This window comes from Dermochelys coriacea, chromosome 14 (assembly GCF_009764565.3).
Source record: "Dermochelys coriacea isolate rDerCor1 chromosome 14, rDerCor1.pri.v4, whole genome shotgun sequence".
NCBI classification, from domain to species: domain Eukaryota; kingdom Metazoa; phylum Chordata; order Testudines; family Dermochelyidae; genus Dermochelys; species Dermochelys coriacea.
In genome coordinates this window covers 17146823-17166911 of record NC_050081.1, presented here as the reverse complement: position 1 = coordinate 17166911, position 20089 = coordinate 17146823, and the positions used below count along the sequence as shown (strand labels likewise).

The window sequence follows — 20089 nt, the reverse complement described above, 5'->3', positions numbered from 1 at the left end:
TCTGGAGGTTGGGAACAGACATCGGGGTCATGACTAGAGCTGAGTGAACAATTGATTTTTTCAGTTCTGTGGCCAAACTGAAAAATCTCCCCAAAAACTAGTTTCAGGTCGACCTGAAACAATTTTTGTTCATTTTCTCTTGGGGTGATTTTTGTTTGTTTGTTCTTTATAATAAATCTAGCTACACTTCTAATGAAACATTGTTTTAAACTGAATATTTGAAATGTTTCATTTTGAAACTGTTGAAACAAAGAGGTTCAAATTTTTCTAATTTTTGGCGAGGGGGGATTGTTTTTTTGTTTTTGGCCAAAACTATTTGTGAATTTGGGTCAAGTTCTTGAATAATTTTGGTTGGCCCCAGACTTCATTCTTCAACAAATAAACTATTTATCCAAAAAATTTCAGCCAGTTGTCAGCAAGACAACCCTGCCCTATCTATGTGGCTAAATTGGAGGGGAAGTCTGGTGACAGTGGTGGCTCTCAGTATTGAAAAGGGGTCCTGCTATGGCAAAGGGTTTGAACTACTGAGTTAATGATTCTCTTTCTGTAGTTATAGATCTGATCTAAAAAAGAAAAGGAGTACTTGTGGCACCTTAGAGACTAACAAATTTATTTGAGCATAAGCTTTCGTGAGCTACAGCTCACTTCATCAAATGCATCCGATGAAGTGAGCTGTAGCTCACGAAAGCTTATGCTCAAATAAATTTGTTAGTCTCTAAGGTGCCACAAGTCCTCTTTTTCTTTTTGCGAATACAGACTAACACGGCTGCTACTCTGAGATCTGATCTAATCTGTCTTTTCCCTCTCTTTCACCTGCCTCTCTTCCTACCAATCTATGTCTTGCTCATCACTGTGTCAATCATCATCAAACTAAGGGGTGTGTCTTTTGCTGTTCTTTACAAGTAAATGCACACAAGCTACCTAACCATTTGCTGCTCAGTTACCTCCCAGTTTTGTTTCCAGGGGATATAATTAGCAACAGGTGACCTTAGCTCTGTGCCCAAGAAACACAGTGAATCTGGGTTCTTGTTTGCTATTAATTGTTAATGCTCATCTCCCTCTGATGTCAGCCACTAACTCTTCCTCGGTGGGTTTTCTAGGAGATCAAGTACCTTCACTTCCTGGAGGGCATGAGGGATTTTGAGTGGCTGAAGGCTCTCCTGCTGAACAAGAACATCAGGAAGGGATTTTTGGACCAGTACGGGTAAAACAGGCTGCCATATACCCTATCCTTGAACGGTGAAGCTTGCTGCAGTCTCATCTTCCTTTGTGCAGAGCTGCATGAAAAATTCCCCTTGTAATTTCATTTGGAGAAGTCAGACTTCCCATCTGCTCCTTTGTGCATTGCTGCAGGAATGGCTGTCACGTGCTGCCCCTGAAGTGGCTGCATTTCAGTGATGGGTGTCTGAATGCTACAGCCTGTACATCAGTAGCTTGTAAAAGACTTTGTGATTCTCCTGAATGAAATGTGCTGTTTAGAGCTGCGTGAAATTTTTCAACTGAAACTCTTTTCCAGCAAAAAAAACTGCAGATTTGGGTCAACCAAAACATTTCCCAAGTCTGTGCAGATTTGGGCAAATTGTTTTGGTTGAGGAAAAACCAAAAAAGGAAAAATCTAAAAACATGGAAACATTTTTTCTTGTTTTTTGACATTTTCAAAATGAAACGTTTTGACTTTTTGATTTGAATTAACCTTTAACCATATTCATTTATTTATTTTAACTTAAAGGGGGAAAATATCTCAACATCAACATGAAACATTTCCCTCTGGGTCAAACTAAACATTTTATTCAACCCCAAACTAGTATTTTTATAAACTTTTTGATGCACTGAAAATTCTAAAAAAAATTCAGTTTCAGTTTGATACTATCAGAATTTTTTCTTTAAGCTTTTCAGAGCTGCCGGTGACATAAAAACCCATTATGGGCACATCTTTATTGTTGTTATTTATTCCTTTATCCCCCATTGAGGGATCCGGGCCCCATTGTTTTAATTCCTATACACACATGCCATGAAAAGATGGTCCCTGCCCCAAATTGCTTATATTACAAAGCTACAAGAAGGTGAAGATTTTGCGCTGTTCTGGGAAATGCTCCAGAATAAGTTAGCATAATTTCTGTCTGTTTCATGTCTTAGCAATGTGCATAATGGGGCCTGATTATATTCACAAAGTGAAATGTGTGGTTAGAGCACTCACCTATTTCCATTCCCTTCCCTAGGCCCAGTCCACGGGACAGATTCAGTAAGGATTTCAGTCTGGACAATTATCTGGTCATTCACCCTGATTTCCTCAGATACATGAAAAACAGGTCAGTAGCAGGGGGTTATTTGCCATGGCGAGTGCCATTTGTCAGACTGTCTCTGAAAGGCTGCTTGCCGGATTCTGTCTTCTTCATTCTTTCATCCCTGCCCTCTTCCTCACAGCCCCAATCACATAGTGGGTGAAATTGACTCCCATACAGAGAGTAAACACAAGTAATACTTAAGCAGAACTTCAGTGGCGTCTAGCCCTCATGCTGGAGTGGATTTCATCCATAAGAAGCTGAGAGGTGGAGAGGGAATGACTGCAGGGCAGTTTGCTTTTCAACATGCAACAGAAGAGAGTATTGAATTTGGCCATCAGAACAAATTAATGCCCTGATCCTGCCAATTGATCAGTGTAGGTGAAACCCCGCATCCACGCAGAGTTCCTCTGAAGTCAAGTTGCAGGATCAGGGCCAAATTATCTGGTGTCCTGCCTTTGACAGAGGCCAGTGCTAGATATTTCAATAGAAACCATAAACCCCCTAAAATGAATTTTCTTCCTGACCCCGCAGGTATTCTACGTCCTGAAGGATGAGGATGGATAATTTTTCATTACTACACTAACTAGTGTGATTGCCACTGCTATTCTTTTATAATTGTCTAATCTTTTTTAGAAACCTATGAAGTGATTTGCCATGGTAATGTCCGCCTGTAGCAGGTTCCATGTGTAGGAAAAACTACTACCTTTGCCCCCCTTTAAAACATGTTGCCTTTCAATTCCTTTGAGTGCCACCTGTGCTTAGATCCTGGGAAGGCAAACTGCAGCCCAAACGTGGACCATCCTTTATTTTACAGACATCAGCCATAGCTCCTCTGACTCTGCTCCTTTCCAAGCTAAAGAGTGCTAGAACTTTATTGTTTCCTACCTCGTGTCTCTGATCAATACATCATTACACAAAACACGCAGGGCCCCCAACAGCTTTCATTCCCCTTCTCTGAGCCTCTTCTACAACTGCTCTTTGTGTCCTACAAGTGGATAGGATCATGGGATACCTGAACAGTGCAACGTCCCGTAAATGCTATCCAGGAGACTCCCTATGTGTGTGTGCATCATACCGTCATGGATGAAATCAACTTTAGATACCAGGCCCGCAAAGCCAGTATTTCTGATGGATGGGACACCATTGTTGCAGCCAAGCAGCCATGTGTGGCAGTCCCATATTGTTTTCAGAGGTGGTACTTCCTGATGAGAATCTATGCATCATGGAGCTATTCATTCACCCAATCTTCAGGACAAACACCCCACCCCTCTGTGCGGGGGAAGGAGGATGAGTCCTGTTAGGGACCTGGGGGAGTAATTCTGAGCTCTATAGAAGCACATAGTGAGCCCAGGGTCAGGATGAGTCAAGAAGTTGGAGTGCACAGTGGCGAATTAATCACAGGGCCCAGGCTTAGGGGCACTGGCCAACTGGGGGCCCCCAGAAAAAATCCATCTGGCGGCCAGGCAGGTGGGGAAGCCCCCATGTCCTGACCCTGCTCTCCAGCAGAAGCCGTGAGATGCGGGAAGACTCAGCACACCCCACTCCGACCCCATCCCTGGTAGAAGGTGTGAGACAGCAGGGGAAGACCCAGCACTCGCAACCCCTCCCCCCCGACCTTGTCCCTGGCAGGAGCCACAGGGCGGCAGGGGAAACTCCCATGGCCAACCCGCACTCCAGCAGAAGCGCCAGGCAGGTGGGGCAGGAGAAGCCACAGTGCCCCGACCCTGGTCCCACGCAGAAGCACAGGGAGTGGCGGGGGAAGCCCCAGCATCCAGATCCCTGCTGTGGCCCTGGGACTGGAGGAGCTTTCACTCTTCCTGCTGCGGCCCTGATGTGGCATAGGGACAGAACTTCTCCGGTCTTGGGGCCACGGGGTGGGGAGGGCAAAAAGGAGTAAATGGGTTGGGGGCCACAGTGGGGGGGCAGAATCGGGGGGACCCTGGGTGGGACAGAGACAGGGCCCAGGAAAGAGGCACAAAAGGGTGGAGGTCATGGGCGGGGCCGCAGGCGGAATGGGGGCGGGACTGTAGGTGGAAGGGGTTGGGAGGGGGCCACCCACTTACTCTGCCTCAGGGCCCCAGGAAACCTTAATCTGCATCTGGGAGTGTAGCATCTCAGAGGGGTGGAGGTGCATGTGGGTGAGAGAGACCCCCCAACTTTCCAGCTGTCTGGTCTGATTTTGTGGTTGGACCAAATCGGTGCTTAATTTGTAATGAAAGAGGTCCCGGGGCTCAAGCAATTTTTGTACTTTCATAACTGAAGCGGCAAGCCCAGAGATGCTGGGGCTATGAACTGCAAAGCCCCCAGAGGTACCTGGGCTATGAACTGCCAAGCCTAGAGGTGCCAAGGCTCAGCCCTGGCAAGCCCTGGCACAAATTAAGCACTTGACCAAACCCAAATCAAAGGTTGGCTGACCCTTATCTCAATGTTGAAATGCCCAACATACTGTGGGCAGCACTGGCCTTCAGAATGTGTGCATCATGCATCAGACACATGGGGAGGGACAGGCTGCCTCCCCAATCAAGCCATCACATTTGGAGACCATGCTCCTCCTCCTTATGTCCTGCTGCAGGTTTCTAAGATCCGAAAGTCTGGATAAGTCCTACTGGGCTCTGTACAGACCCACCACAGGGGCCTTCTTACTGCTGACTGCCCTCCATCTCTGTGACCGGGTAAGGACTCCAGAGGGCTACTGATCCCTACCACACTGCCTGGGATGGGCAAAAGGCAGTGTCCCATAGCCCCTAGCTGGTGAGAGGGAGCTTGTATGGTGGATTGAGCATGGGGCTAGTAGCCAGGAACTCCATTCTAATCCAGCTCTGCCACCGAATTCTTCTCTGGGCTTGGGTTAGTCATTTAGGGCCTGATTTTCAAAAGCACTGAGCACCTGCAGCTCCTGTGGGCTTCTTTTGGAGTTGTGAGTGCTCAGCACTAAGGAAAATCAGGGGCCCTTAACTTTGCCATTTCTCCATCTGAAAAATGGGTATTATAAGCTTCATAAACAATGGGAGTTTGGACTCTGTAAAAACTGAGTGAGAAACTCACAATGGAGCCAAATAATAACACTGTATGGGATAGGTGCTTCTTGCAAAACATAAATCTTCAAGGAGTAAAATCCTAGGTTTGACAAACAGGTTTAAATCTCCTGATTATATTTGCTCAGGAAGATCATATTCCTGGCAGACCCATGAGAAGGGCACTCAGCCTCCGGGTATGCTTGAGGACCGGGGAAAGAATGGGATGAAAGGGCATGGTACGAGTCATGCATCAGCACCTGGGTTGGCCAGTTAAGGAACTACGTTGCAGACTGACCTGGTGACGGACAGTCTAAGTATCCCAGTGACTTGGGGAGAAGACAAATGGCAAAAATGCCCCTATGGGTTAAGAAGACCTGACCTGATCCTCCTCTTTCGTGGCTGGGAGCGTAACTCCCCTGACTTCCAAGGCGTTGGTGTGAGAGCAGAAGGACAATCTTTGGAGTGAAAGATTTCCTAGCTTGGTCTGGCTGGAACTCTACATGCAGCAATCTGGGAGGCAAACTGCCCCTTGCCCCAGCTGCAGGGACCCCACACTTACCTCTCCATCTGGAAGCAGCTCCCATCTCTGATAGCCATGCCCTCCAAGCTCTGTTTCCCCCACCCCTCCAGCCCCTGACTTCCCCATTTCTGAAGCCCTCTAACCCATTGGACTCTTCTGGCTTTTCCAGGTGAGCGCCTATGGCTTCATCACAGATGGCTACCAGAAGTACTCGGATCACTACTATGACAAGGAGCGGAAACGTCTGATCTTCTACACCAATCATGACTTCGATCTGGAGCGAAGGGTGTGGAAAAAACTCCACTATGAAAATGTCATGAAACTTTACCAGCGATCCTGACCTGGGGCCAAAGGGACATTGGTTGGAGAGTTTGACCCTCTCTGGCAAAAGGGTCATACGAAAAAGAAACTTGAAAGGCAGGGGTGTGTTCTGACTTCAAGTCATATTCTACTTATTTTCATAAAGGTACGTTAATTCTTTGGCATGGAAATCTTCTGTCTCAGGGCTTTGGTTCCAGGAATATGCACCTGGGCAACAGGCCAGGAAAGAAGCACTAAGCAAAGAGCATGGACCTCCCCAGCTCAGACCACATATGCAGCTGGTGCAGGGCTGATTGTTACTCTAGGGGCTACAAAAGCCATTGTCAGTTCTTTGGTTTGCAGCGCTGTCATTGGGAGAGAGGATTCCAAGCTGGAGGGATCTTGAATGTTTCCATCTAGAAGCCTTTTGCTAGCAGCAGATGTATCTGTGGAGTATCTGAACTGGCATTCAGCTGGGTTTCTTGGGAGAGGTGCAGCCGTCATTGGGGACAGGGAGTCTGCTTGGACTGCTGTGGTGAGCCCCAATTGCATGGTGCATCAGGAGTCCCATTTAACACCCCCGCTTGAGCCCACAGAATAACCATTGCCCTGCTCCCCACCCTTCTGCTGCAGCTCATGTGTCCCCATCCATCCCTCTGTGTAATTGGTGGGTGATTGTTTTGGGGAGAGGGATTTGTGCCTGAGCTCAGTCCAAGTCAATCCAGCCCCGATTGTCCCACTCTGGTTTAGCTCTTTTTTGCCTGTGTGCAATTAGACTGCTCCCATCGAAATGGGGCTAGTTTTTTTCCAGGCAGTTACCAACATGGTCTAATGGTTAGTTCTCGGGAATTTGGCACCAGGACTCCGGGGTTCCATTCCTGATGCTGCCATGTGATCTTGAGAAAGTCACATATCCTCTCTGTGCCTTGTACACTCCGTAAAATGGGCATAAAAAGGTTTTCTTTCTCAAGGGACTTGTGACTAGGGCTGCATCAATAACTGGCATTTTGGTTTGACCTGAAACAAAAATTTTTTTCAGCAAACTGAAAAAAGTGGAAAAAAAATGTATTTCACGTTGAAAAAATGTTCACATCAACCCAGCAATAAATATTTTGTTTCATTTTTGAGTTTAACCTTTAAAAACATGAAGTAAAATTCTAAATGAAAAGTTGTTTTGAACTGAAAAAATCTGTTTCTTTTTTGGGGGATTTTTTTTGTTTGTTTTTGCTTTTTTAGACCAAAACAATTTGGTGAATTTGACACAAATTCACAAAATGTTTCAGTTGACCTAAATCTGCTTTTTTTTTTTTTTTTTTAGCGAAGAAAAGTTTCAGCCCAAAGATTTTGCCCAGCTCTACTTACGAGGCTGAACTAGCAGAATAACTCTGGGAGCTCCTCTGGCAGAAGATGCTAGAGAATGACACTGTATTATTAATATAATACTCTTAGCTCTAGACATTTAGGCCACATCTACATTAGCACTTATGTCAGCAAAACTTTTGTCGCTCAGAGATGTGAAAAAGGCACCCCTGTGAGCGACATAGGTTTTGCCAGCAAAACACTCGTTTGCACAGCGCTATGTTGGTGGGAGATGTTCTCCCACTGACATAGCTACCGCTGCTCATTGGGGGTGGCTTAATTATGCCGATGAATGCTGTGTGGAGTAAGATGATCTGTTCTTGTTGCAGTCAGTGGGCCCTATCTGATGAATCATCCTCACTCGTTTGGGGCCTAGTCCTGTCCTAATGGGCGGTTGAGGTGCTCAGCACCTTGTCAGACACGCTCAGGATGTCATAGGATCAGGCACTCACAGCAGTTAGCATATCCCATATATTTCAAGGCAAATGATTTTGGTAATTCCTTGCCCCACCACTCATCACTGAGTGTCATATAGAGACGGCAAAGCTGGGACCTGCTATACACTAGACGGGGTTTGCAGCCGAACGACGCAGCTGTGTTTTTGGCTAGGGAGGCTTTTGCTCATTGCAACCTCAAGAGAAACGTGTTTATTTCACTCACCCACACACACGCTCCAGCAAACCCAACCACTTTAATGCTCTGCAGAAATCGGTGGAGGGAGGGGCAGGGATGTGGGGACGTTCCTATTAACACTCTGGCTGTGAGTGACATGACTTTTCTTTACCAGGCCATTTTGCAAGGCCACGGAAATGCCACTGAGGGAAGCACCTTAGTTCTAAGGGGAGGAATTTCAGATCTGTTTGGCAACGCAAATTGTAACCATCATCCGGCCGGCTCAGCCCAGAGTTGTTTCACTATTTTTATACATATGCTTTACAAAGGGTGACCATCTTCACACCTTGGTCTGTCAAACCATTTGTTCGTGTTTATGAAGGCTGGGTGTGTCCTCTGCTGGCAGCTCCCTGGGGCTTCTCAGCTACCCTTGGGATCCCCAGTGGAGTTGAGATGAAACGTGCAGTGTCACCTGTTGTGAATATTTTGCACAGCCCCCAAAGCTGCTCAAAGGAGACAATTCCCAGCAAACCAAAGCTGCACCTATCCAGCTTGACCCTTTAAAACTCTGATCCAGAGCCCACTAGAATTAATGGAAAGACTCCTATTGATTTCAACGAGCTTTGGATCATGCCTTTAGCCCTTCTGGCACTGGGTCCTGTTTGTCAGTAATCCCTCAGTTGTCTGGATCCAGCCTGGGCATGGGAGAAATGTACTGGCCTTGTCTACATTGGGATTAGCCCACCCTCCAGCCAAGCGTAGGCAGGGGTAAGTGCAAATCAAGGCTTTGCTTGTACCACGCAGGACTTTGCCATGTGCTGATGGCAAAGTGGTTTAAAGGTATTTCCTTTTTCAGTGCAGGGAGTCCAGATCAGCCGCCATAGTCCAGGTGTGTATTCAGAAGGAGGGAAGAGAAGGTTAAAGTCCCCCCCTGCACCGTAGATGAGGCTAAAATAGGGCTGTGTAGGGCACAGGTGAGGACAGACTATATCCCTCCAAAGATGCCAGCATACCACTAGACCCGCAGGTCTGACTCTCCTCTCTCATACCCAGTATAGCTCCTGTGGAGTTGTCCCTGAGTTACATCAGTATCAGAATCCAGCCTGACCCCCACCCCTGCACACTGATTGGGACAATCTCATCTTCCAGTCCCAAAGGAAGCCCATTCTCATGCTGAACACGCCTGGCTTTCCCAGCCCCGGCGGCCTGCCCCACTCTTCTTGGGAAGGCCCCCCAGGCTTTGAGCTCTCAGGAGGGTAGCAAGGAATCATTGTTCCTTACCAGCAGTGTCTGGGCCATGCCGAATTGCTCCAGGTTGCTAGGTGACCGTCTCTGCGCTGTTATTCTTCAAAGTGAATAGGGCCTTTTTATTCCCAAGAAGTTGGAAGAAGTTTCTCTGTCGCCTACCCTCCCCCCATCCCCTCCTCCTCTTCTCTTCCCTCCTTTCTTTTCTCTGCTGGGCTGGCAAGGGGGATTAGGGTATGTGGGGGGGAGGGGTACAGTCACCAAGGAGGGCCAGAAAAGCATTAGCCACAAGGCCCAGCCTGAGTCAAGGGCAATCCAGGGTGCCGGGCTAGGAACGCTGCAAATGGCTGGTGCCCAGGGGCCTTTCCAACACTGGGCCTCAGGTGCCCTTCTCAGCAGGCACAAGGCAGGAAAGCTCCCTTTTTACAGCTCACCACCTGACCCCCGTCCTCCCCAACAAGGTTCACATCAGCCCGTGTCTCCTCGCTGTAGCTAACGTGGGGTACACTGTGGCTATGGTGGGGAGAAGCTGGATGAGCACGAGGGGCCTTAGCACATGAGAGATGGACAGTGCTGGATGGGGAAGGATGTAAGCGTAAGCTCCCCCACGAGCCAGTCCACAAGGCTCTGCCAACGCAGGCTCCAACCTGCATCCCTCCTGGTCTTGACCCCGCACAGCTCTGGCCACACAATGCAGAGCTAAGATGCCATTCCAGTCCTGAAACCCCACACGGCTCTGCCAACACACCCCAATCCTCACCTGCAGTGACCACAGCTCTGCCAATGCACCCCAATCCTCATGTCAGGGTTCCTTCTCCACTCTGAACTCTAGGGTACAGTTGTGGGGACCTGCATAAAAGACCCCCTAAGCTTATTCTTACCTGCTTAGGTTAAAAACTTCCCCAAGGTACAAACTTTGCCTTGGCCTTGAACTCTATGCTGCCACCACCAAGTGTTTTAAACAAAGAACAGGGAAAGAGCCCACTTGGAGATGTCGTCCCCCAAAATATCCCCCCAAGCCCTACACCCCTTTTCCTGGGGAAGGCTTGATAATAATCCTCACCAATTTGTACAGGTGAACACAGACCCAAACCCTTGGATTTTAAGAACAATGAAAAATCAATCACGTTCTTAAAAGAAGAATCTTAATTAAAGAAAAGATAAAAGAATCACCTCTGTAAAATCAGGATAGAAAATATTTTACAGGGTAATCAGATTCAAAATACAGAGGATCCCCTTCTGGGCAAAATCTTAAAGTTACAGAAAACAGGAATAAACCTCCCTCTTAACACAGGGAAAATTCACATAAAACAAAAGATAAACTAATCCGCCTTGCCTGGCTTACCTATACCAGTTGCAATTTTGGAGACTTGGATTAGGATGGGTTGGAGAAGATGGATTTCTGTCTGGCCTCTCTCAGTCCCAAGAAAGATCAACCACTAAACAAAGAGCACAAACAAAACCCTTCCCCACCCCAAGATTTGAAAGTATCTTGTCTCCTTATTGGTCCTTGGGGTCAGATGCCAGCCAGCTTAGCTGAGCTTCTTAACCCTTTACAGGTAACAGGATGTTGCCTCTGGCCAGGAGGGATTTTATAGCACTGTGTACAGAAAGGTGTCAGAGTAGCAGCCGTGTTAGTCTGTATTCGCAAAAAGAAAAGGAGTACTTGTGGCACCTTAGAGATTAACACATTTATTTGATGCATCCGATGAAGTGAGCTGTAGCTCACGAAAGCTTATGCTCTAATAAATTTGTTAGTCTCTAAGGTGCCACAAGTACTCCTTTTCTTTTTACAGAAAGGTGGTTACCCTTCCCTTTATATTTATGACACCTCACCTGCAGTGACCTCAGCTATTCTGGTCCTGTGTGCCCCACACAGCTCTGCCAACGCATCCCATGCCTGACCTGCAGCCCCACCTGCTACCCCAGTCCTGAACTGTGCAGGGGTGAAGCCGTGTGTCTGAGGCTAGCACACATACAGGCCACTGAAGTCATGTGCCTGACCTCATCTGAAAAAAATCGCTCAGGTCAGACACTAGAATCTGCCATCTCCTTGGAGACCATCAGCTACACTTTCTTCAGGGCAGGAGGCTGGAAAGGGGCAGAGTCCAGCAGGCATGGGGAGCAGAGCTGGGGATTAGGGTGGGGGAAGGGCAATGTGAAATGACCATTTTTCAAACACACAATAGGCTGGGCAGAACTGATTTGTCCAAACGATTCAGCCACTGGTTACAAACAAACAACCCATTTGAAAGGCTGCAGGATCAACTAGTGAATGATTCACTAGGCAACAAAGAGGCTAAATTAGCAATAAATACCAAGTAGCTCCACCATGGCCTAGCACTGTTTCTCATCATGTACCGTGAGTGTAAAACATGGCCGCCAGTGTGAGAGCCGGCAGGTTGCACTGCACACCTACACCTACTTGGCACGGTGATGGCCCATATGGCAACACAGGGTGCCAGGCAGCCAGGGATCAGGCCCACCGGCCAGCATTGGCCACTCAACCTGGTCTGATGTTAGGCAGCATAATATTGTATTGTGGTGGACTGGCTAGCACAGTGCGATGCAATGCGCCACGCTGTGACACAAGCTAAGGCTATGTCTACATGCGCGCTTTTGTCAATAGAACGTATGTCACTCAGGCAGGGCCAGCGTCAGGCACCAGCGAAGGAAGCAGGTGCCTGGGGCGGCCAATAGAAAGGGGCGGCACTCCGTCCGTTGTTGGGGCGGCACGTCCGGTCTTCGGCGGCAATTCAGCGCCAGGTCCTTCACTCCGTCTCTTGGTCTTCGGCGGCAATTCAGCAGCAGCTCAATTGGGTTGTTTTGTTTTTTTCTTCGCCGCTTAGGGCAGCAAAAAAAGCTGGAGCCGGCCCTGCACTCGGGCGTGAAAAAACACCTCTCTGAGCGGCATACGTTCCACCGACAGTTACGCCAGCGTGGCCAGCGTGACGTAGCTCTCGCCGCTCGTGGGCGGTGGTTTAATGATGTCGATGGGAGCGTGCTCTCGCCTGTTGGCCTAGCGTGGCTATATGAGCGATCTGCGTCAGCACAGCTGTGCCCCTGTAAGCTTGCTAATGTAGACGTGGCCTTACTCCGTGCACCAGGGTTAGCCCAGTATGAGTGAGCTCCAGTCAGAAAAACTGCCTCAGATCTGTCTCCACGCAGGGTTGTCAGGGCTGAGGTAATATGGTGAGACAGTCTGTGGCAGCAGCTCTCAACGGCACTGTAGTAATATGACTGATGATAACATCGGCCAGTATAACAGTGCAATGTGATACCCCAAGATACACAACAGTACTGCACCCCAGGGCCAGATAAGCCCGGTCAGTGGGTACTTTTAAGACCTGATTAGCTGTCAGGAGTGGACGAGGTCCTGCCTCAGTGTGATGGGGGTCGAATGGACCAGAAACTAGAGGGCCTCATGTGTTCCCATCCAGCCCTACATGTCCATGAGTCTATGGTACTAGGCTGCAGCACCATACAATGCAAGCACCTCTTTGTGAGTGTCCAGAGTGCATTTTTTTAGGTTCAGTTCAGAGGCTCCTCCCTCATATGCCCAAGGAATTAACAGCCTGTGACTATTCCCTGCACCGGTCAGATCCTAGAGCAGATTTCGGAAGGAGAACTTTCCCCACCCCAGGATGCTTGGTATCTTTCTAGTTTGAATGTGATCACCAGGGAAGCCTCTGTTTATTATTTGTTCGATCTTTGGGCAGGGCCAAGCTATTTGGTCTATGTATAGCCAGCACCTAGCTCAGTGGGGCCCTGGGCCAGTTGTAAGGCTCTGAGGTTCTTCTGCAACACACACCACAAATAATTAATACATGTTAAATAATATTTAGTATGTACATTGTCCAGGTGCTGTACAAACACAGGACAGGCAGCTGGTCCCTGCCCCGAAGAGCTTCTAATCCAATGGGTGTATGTCTAATATTTTAGAGTTAGCACAGGAGACCAGGCGTCAGGATTCCTGGGTTCTGTTCCCAGCTGTACTGCTCACTTGCTGTGTGACCTTGGCTTAAGCCTCTGTGCCTTCTGTAAAATGGGTGCTTCATACCTAGCTAGCTAACCGGGCTGTAGCTATGCATCTACCACTCTGAAGTCTCACACACAGGGCAAAATTCATCTCTGGCATAAGTCCACTGGGGATGAATTTGGCCCACTGATTTAATACCCCCCTGAAAATGCCCCTCTAGGGTATGGCGGGCAGGTAACACTGGGAGTGGGGGCAGGCGACATGAGCTATTTTTGCACCTGATACGCACAGCAGGTGGAAAGCCCATTTTGGAAATCCCCATCCTCTGCTGCAGAACTGCCCAGGGCCTGGACCGCTAAGCTCCCAGAGAGGAAGGATGGCCTGGTGGTAAGGGCTCTAGCCTGGGGCATGAGAGACGCACATTCGATGCCCTGCTCTGCGACAGACTTCCTGCGTCACCTTGGGCAAGTCACTTAGCCTCCCTGTGCCCTCAGTTCCCCGTCAGTGCTGTTAATAGGGGGGGACAGCCCTGCCCTCCCCCACAGAGGTGCTGATAGGATAAATACCCCAGATGTTGGGAGGTGCTCAGATACCACAGCAATAGGGACCTTAGACAGATAAGCTCCCTCTGTGTCCTGGCCCTGAGGTGTCCCACTGCACTGTGGATGCCAGAGAAAGCTTCTTTCTGCTGTCGGAGGTATCACTACACTTGGGAAGACAAGAGTCCATTGTAGGTGGCAGCTTTGGAGGAAGCCCTGGGTTGGTTCCCGGGCTAGGTCAGTGCTGAAAGCTCCATACTGCCAGTAACTACGCACTAAAACCTGGCTAGGAAAGTAAAGACCCCCCACTGCTCTGCCATGGCGAGTGGGCTACCCTGGCTTTGCTCCTGCCCCTTGGCATGGGTGCCACGCACACCACAGCGCACAGCCTTCTACTCCCTGCTGGCAGCGTTTCTCACAGCCATGGGGAAGGCTCTGCATTCCTCCCTGTCAGGCCTTTAAATAGCACACTGCAGTCTCGTGTTAGCATTCATCCAAGGCCACGGGCTGTCAACCCACGGGGAATCGTGTGGGAGGGAGAGGCATATGCCCAAAGCTGTCCCAGCTAATTCACAGAATTAAAAGCACATGTCCCGGGGAGGTTGGGGGCAGTGTGGGGCAGCATGGAATAGGTGGGGCTGGGAAAACCCTATAGATTCTGGCTTATGCCCATGAATGACCCCTGTGTGGGTGGCTGGGTGTCCTTCCTCCCTGCTAACAGGCCTATGCTGCCACTGGCTTTAGCTTCTGTGCCCTACCCGCCTTGCTGAGAGGCCTGGTGGGCAGGACCCATGCATCCCCTCACTCCCACTCTCTTCTCCAGTACTTGGGAGGGGGAGGAGGGGATAGGGTATTCTAGATGTGCAGCTCCCCCTTCTGCAGTCCTTGGCGGGGGAGGGAGCTGGCCCCATCCTGCTCCCCCTGCACCATGCCATGGAGAGGAGCATCAGGACACATCTGCTGGAGGGGGATCTGGGTTGGGGAGTGGGGATGGGGTGAAACCAGCCAGCCAGCGCACACCGTTCCAGCTGTGCAGCACTCCCCACCCCTGGGTGGTGCTAAGCCAGTATTCCCAGCCCCTCTTGGGCCAGCAGCAAAGTGCCTCATGGGGGTCAAGAGCAACTACCATCAGAAGCAGCGAGCGGGGCTGTTGGGCACCATAAAAGAGCCCTGTCGAGTCCTCCTGAGTCCTTGCTGTGACCTGGGGCCAGAGCAGAGGATCCTCCAGCGGATCTACAGCTCTGCAGTGCTGGGCAGTCAAGGTGCTGATGATGGAGACATCCCCCGAGCCTCCTGCCCTCTAGGACACAGCCCATCTCTTCCTGGATGTCTCTGCCTGAGGGGTGGCCCTGAGGCTGTGTGTTTAGCTTATTTGAGGGTCAAAGGGCCCACAGATGTTGGTTATAGTAATTCCTCATTCAGTGCATTGTGCCCAGTACCATCTGGGATGGGAGTGTTTGGAGGGATTCTCTGGGCAGCCTGTGACACAAGCCAACAAAAGACAGGAAATTCAGCATTATGGCCCCCAGCTGCCCATCTATTCTTAACCCCCCATGGCTCTGTCAGCATTTCATGCTGGTGTGAGCTAAGGGCACAGCCCATGTACATGTAGTTTGACTCAGTTGTTAACCACTTGTGTGCTGCCAAGCATACCACGGATGCAGGAGCCTCATGCAGATGCCCCCATGTCTCCTGGACACCATGCATCCCTGGAACCTCTGTGCTTCAGAACAACATCACCGCAGCCCACTGTTGTCCAGAAGCTCCTGGATAATTCAACAAGGAAAGGGTTAATGGATGTTTCTTACCCAAATGTCTCGGAGACATGAACCACCTAGGAAGCAAAAGAGCCCCGACAATCTCTATTTATCTAACAAGGATGGGATGTTCAGTGTAAGGGGTGAGGTGCCCAAGCCGCACTGAAATTCAATGGAAATTGGACACCCAGGAGAGAGGAAGGATGGTCGAGTGGTGGGGGCCCCAGCCTAGGTGCCAGAAGATCTGGGTTCCAGTTCCTGCTCTGCCACAGACTTGGTGTGCGATGTTGGGCAAGACACACAGACTCTCTAGGCCTGAGTGCCCTACCTCTCCAATGGATTTCCCTCCCTCACATGGGTGTTGAGGACAAATGGATTGAGAGGTGCTCAGATGCTATGGTAATGGGCACTATTAGCAGCCTCTCTCCAGCCTCCTCACAAAGAGCTCCATTGCCTTGCCTCAGGCCTTGTGCACTGGAAGTGTGAATTGTATCTAACAATCCACTGTGGGTACTTTGAAGTAAATAACATTCTCTGTGTGACAGCCCTAGTACAAAACACCTTCAGATCATGGGCACCTTGTTTTCTTCTGGCTCTGACGCTGGCTGAATGGTCAGAGAGAGAAAACATTCCTCCTCAAACATTAACCCTTTTTTTTTCAGTACTCACAGGGCATTAGTACAGCTGGTGCACTCAGCATATGATCATAGATTAACTAAGCCTCCCATCCCCTCAGTATGGTAGGGAATATTAGCTTCATTCGGTCGATAGGGAAACTAAGGCAGAAATGTTCAATGACTTCCCCAAGAAGTCAGTATAAGACCCAGGACTAGCTTAGGACTTCCCATCCCCAGGTCTACACTACCGGACCAGCCCTCTTCTTTAGTGTGGAGGGTGTTTTGTCCTGACTGAAGGTCAGACGGAAGAGTAGGAGCCAGGGGTCAGGGCTCCTGGGTTCTATTCCCATTCTGCCACTGACTCACCAGGTTTACTGCTCCAAGCCTTTTTCTCCATCTATAACATGGGATAATAAAAATATACCTACCACTCAGGAGGGGTTTTTCATTAATGCTGTTATGCTATTTTGAAATCTTCAGATGAAAGTCACTGTTGAAATGTTTCAAAGTAGCAGCCATGTTAGTCTGTATCCGCAAAAAGAAGAGGAGGACTTGTGGCACCTTAGAGACTAACAAATTTATTTGAGCATAAGCTTTCGTGAGCTAAAGAAAAGGAGGACTTGTGCACCTTAGAGACTAACAAATTTATTTGAGCATAAGCTTTCGTGAGCTACAGCTCACTTCATCGGATGGGCACCTTAGAGACTAACAAATTTATTTGAGCATAAGCTTTCGTGAGCTACAGCTCACTTCATCGAAATGCAAAATATTATTATTGCTCTTATGCTTTTAATGCAGCCTGTGAGCAGTCCAGCACTGTTCTGAGCATCTCTGATCCTGCATATTAGGTCTTGCTCACCTTTATGTCCACTGCCACTATAATAGTGTCACTTGGGACTAATGATCTTCATGCTCAATGTGTCCCTGAATCCATAATGTCTGGTCACTTTGGTAAAAAACCACCCCAGAAAGCTAGGGAACCAACCCAAACACAGACTTGATGTTTCATCCAGCCAAAAGGCCAGCAATCAGTACAGGTCCTTGGAACACATGAGAGCTCTTATTAGCAGTCAGTGTTTTACATGTGCTGATGACTGCCAGATCTCTGTGACCCATCATCATCCCTTCATTATTATTCATATTGCAGTAGCACCGAAAGCCCCAGCTGAGATGGAATGGAGCCCTGGAATCCACTCCCTCCCATCTAGCCTTCAGTTCCGGCTGGTGTTTTGCAGGCTGCTTCTGCCCATAAATGCATGCCCCTTTTCTGGTGGGTGAGGTGGCAAGGGGCTGTTAGACACATCTTCCTCTATCTGTGCTCCTCATGTGTGCTATTGAGGGGCCTTGCATAAGCCTCCCGGGACATCTGCTATTGAATCTGTCAGTATGGTGCAGCATTGCCTTTGTGAGCACCGTATGCTCTGCTTTCTACAGCAAGGTTGACAGAACACAAGCTCCGTCGCACCAGATTTTGATTTGGAGGGAGATTTCCTCATGCCAAATTTTCTGCAGTTGGCTGAATACACCTCTGGCCTCTGCTGAACAAACTGGATCCACACACAGTCCTCTGGGTGATGTATGGAGATCGCCTTCCCCCAGTGTGATGATGCGTCACCATGCAGCATGTGAATTCAGAGCTTTCCAGCAGCAATTTGCTAACAACAGCCACAAGATGCAAAATGTTCTTGTTTTTCTCTCTCTAGCAACGTCACTGGCTTTGTTTCCAATAAAAAGTCATGGACAAAAATGAGAATCTCTATTTTTTATCTCGATTTCTTCTTCCTGGATTAATTTTTATGTGGCAACTTCAGTATTAAGAGACTAGTGCTCAAAATTTTACACTTATTCTGCTCCCAGATAAACATCACTTAATTTCTGGACGCTGGCGAAATGCATCCTAGCCCAAAAGAAGTAGTAATCCAGAAGGAAAACAGCGAGTATCATTTTTACCCAAGGCTATGTCATTTCCTAGATCTAAGTCCTAACAAAGTCCACACAATTACTTGGAACAGGGTGCATAAACCAAGCTCTGTTAACAAACAAACAAGGAGCTGCCAGATTGACAATCTGACAAGAGTGCGTAAGGCTCAGGGAACGAATGTCCCATTTGCAGACACATGAAAACAGGGGATTCCAAACTTCTTCAAGGTACGTTGTAGTTGTTTAAAAATGTAACAGTCTCCAATATTCAATTAACAAAAACTTGTTTTCAAAGAATATCAGGATTTACTGTGCAACAACTTGCAATCGCCCTCTTCCTGTGCATTCAAGTGGGAGCAGGATTCCCTGACTCTTGCTCAACTTCTCCAGCTTGGAGCACCTGCTGGGAAATATCAGTAAAATGATACTATCCACTGCGAGAACTCATCACAGTTACGGGGATCATGAAAGGCAATCAGGGATTGCTGTAAACTCTATTGAAAATGCACTTCTTATATGACGGACCTGATTCTCCTGTCACACCTGCTTTATACTGATGTAACTCCATTGACATCCTGATTTATTCTTGCATAACGGAAAGGAGAATCGGACCATATTCCTACCTAGAAAATATATAATTAACTATGAAAGGTATTCCTTAATCCCTGTAATTTTCCTCCACATTTCAGAGTGATGCATTCTGCCTTCAATGGATTGCTGCATTCTCGTTGCTCTGTATGAACTCATTCTCATAAGTTCAAAAACATCAGCAAACTCGAGCTCTACATAACTTTTTATGAGTGTTCCATCAGATATTGAGGCACTGTTCTAAGTATAGGGCTTGAATCTGTCTCTTTGTCATCTCCCAGGCATGCATGCAAACATCAGGGTAACTTCTCTGCTGCATAAATCTTATATGGCATCTGGCCCATTTGTAAAGCTTCTCTGCTCCCTCAACTCTTGGTTTCCCAGGAACGCATAGCATCTTGTGATTCTCCACAAAGCTGCCCATCCATGCTGTGCAAAGCTCTCATGTAGTCAACAAAGCAAAGCAACATCCTTCCACATCATGATGCAGCTGCTATATCACCAATAGTGAATGAATGAGGGTGAGTGCATGTGAGCATGTGTGTCAATGATTGTGTGCATCAAAGAGGTAAGTGTGCACATGTGTGTATTGGGATGCTTGTGTTATGGATGGTAGCGCATGGATTGAATGTTTCTGGAGAGTTTGTGGGGTATCTGTATGTTTACTAAAAAACAACAACGAGGAGTCCTTGTGGCACCTTAGAGACTTACAAATTTATTTGGGCATAAGCTTTCATGGGCTAAAACCCACTTCATCAGATGCATGGAGTGGAAAATACAGTAGGGAGGTATAAATACACAGCACATGAAAAGATGGGAGTTGCCTTACCAAGTGGGGCACCCAATGTTTTTTGAAGACAGTGACTTTTATTTTTACAAAATAATTGTTGTTGCTTTTATTTTTGCTGACATTTTTCATTGATTGTTTATTGTTTCCCATTTTCAAAATAAGTCATTTTCAAAATTGGATTTGTATAATTGAAAAATTAAATTCCACTGTGGCCAAAAAATTCACTTGTAAGATATTTCTTATTTTGACAATGGAAACCAACAAATTATAAATGAAAATGTTTGATTTGATAAAAATGTATGACAAAAATAATGATACATTTTTGGATACAAATAATTTTGAAAAATGAAAAAGTATTTAAACATTTTTCTTGACTTTACTTTTCATATTTTGACTAGCTTTAATTAGAGCACGAGGATGTGAATGTGTGTTGTGCATTGAGGAAGTATCTGTGGATGTGTATATTTGCAAGTATGTGTATGAGTATCAAGGAGAGTTTCGGTTGCTGTTCCTGTGTATGTGGGAAATGGCTTATGTAAATTTGTGAGAAGAGTGTATGTG

At 47.7% G+C, this 20089-nt stretch overlaps 1 protein-coding gene across 6 annotated transcripts in view; it reads left to right on the top strand.

Moving 5' to 3' along the window:
* ST6GALNAC1 (ST6 N-acetylgalactosaminide alpha-2,6-sialyltransferase 1) overlaps positions 1 to 7256 on the top strand; it is a 48856-nt gene extending 41600 nt beyond the window's left edge. Inside the window, exons 6-10 of one of the 6 annotated variants that reach the window (XR_006275697.1) lie at positions 1101 to 1204; positions 1354 to 1448; positions 2220 to 2309; positions 4858 to 4957; positions 5992 to 6032. Coding sequence is in view for 4 of the 6 variants with exons in the window: in XM_038371848.2 (XP_038227776.1) it covers positions 1101 to 1204; positions 2220 to 2309; positions 4858 to 4957; positions 5992 to 6162 (465 nt within the window). In the remaining 2 variants the exon portion in view is untranslated. Of the gene's footprint in view, positions 1 to 1100; positions 1205 to 1353; positions 1449 to 2219; positions 2809 to 4857; positions 4958 to 5991 lie in introns of those variants that run through there. The other 5 variants (XM_038371848.2, XM_043497311.1, XM_043497312.1 and 2 more) reach the window with 5 other exon arrangements.
* Positions 7257 to 20089: the final 12833 nt, after the last annotated feature.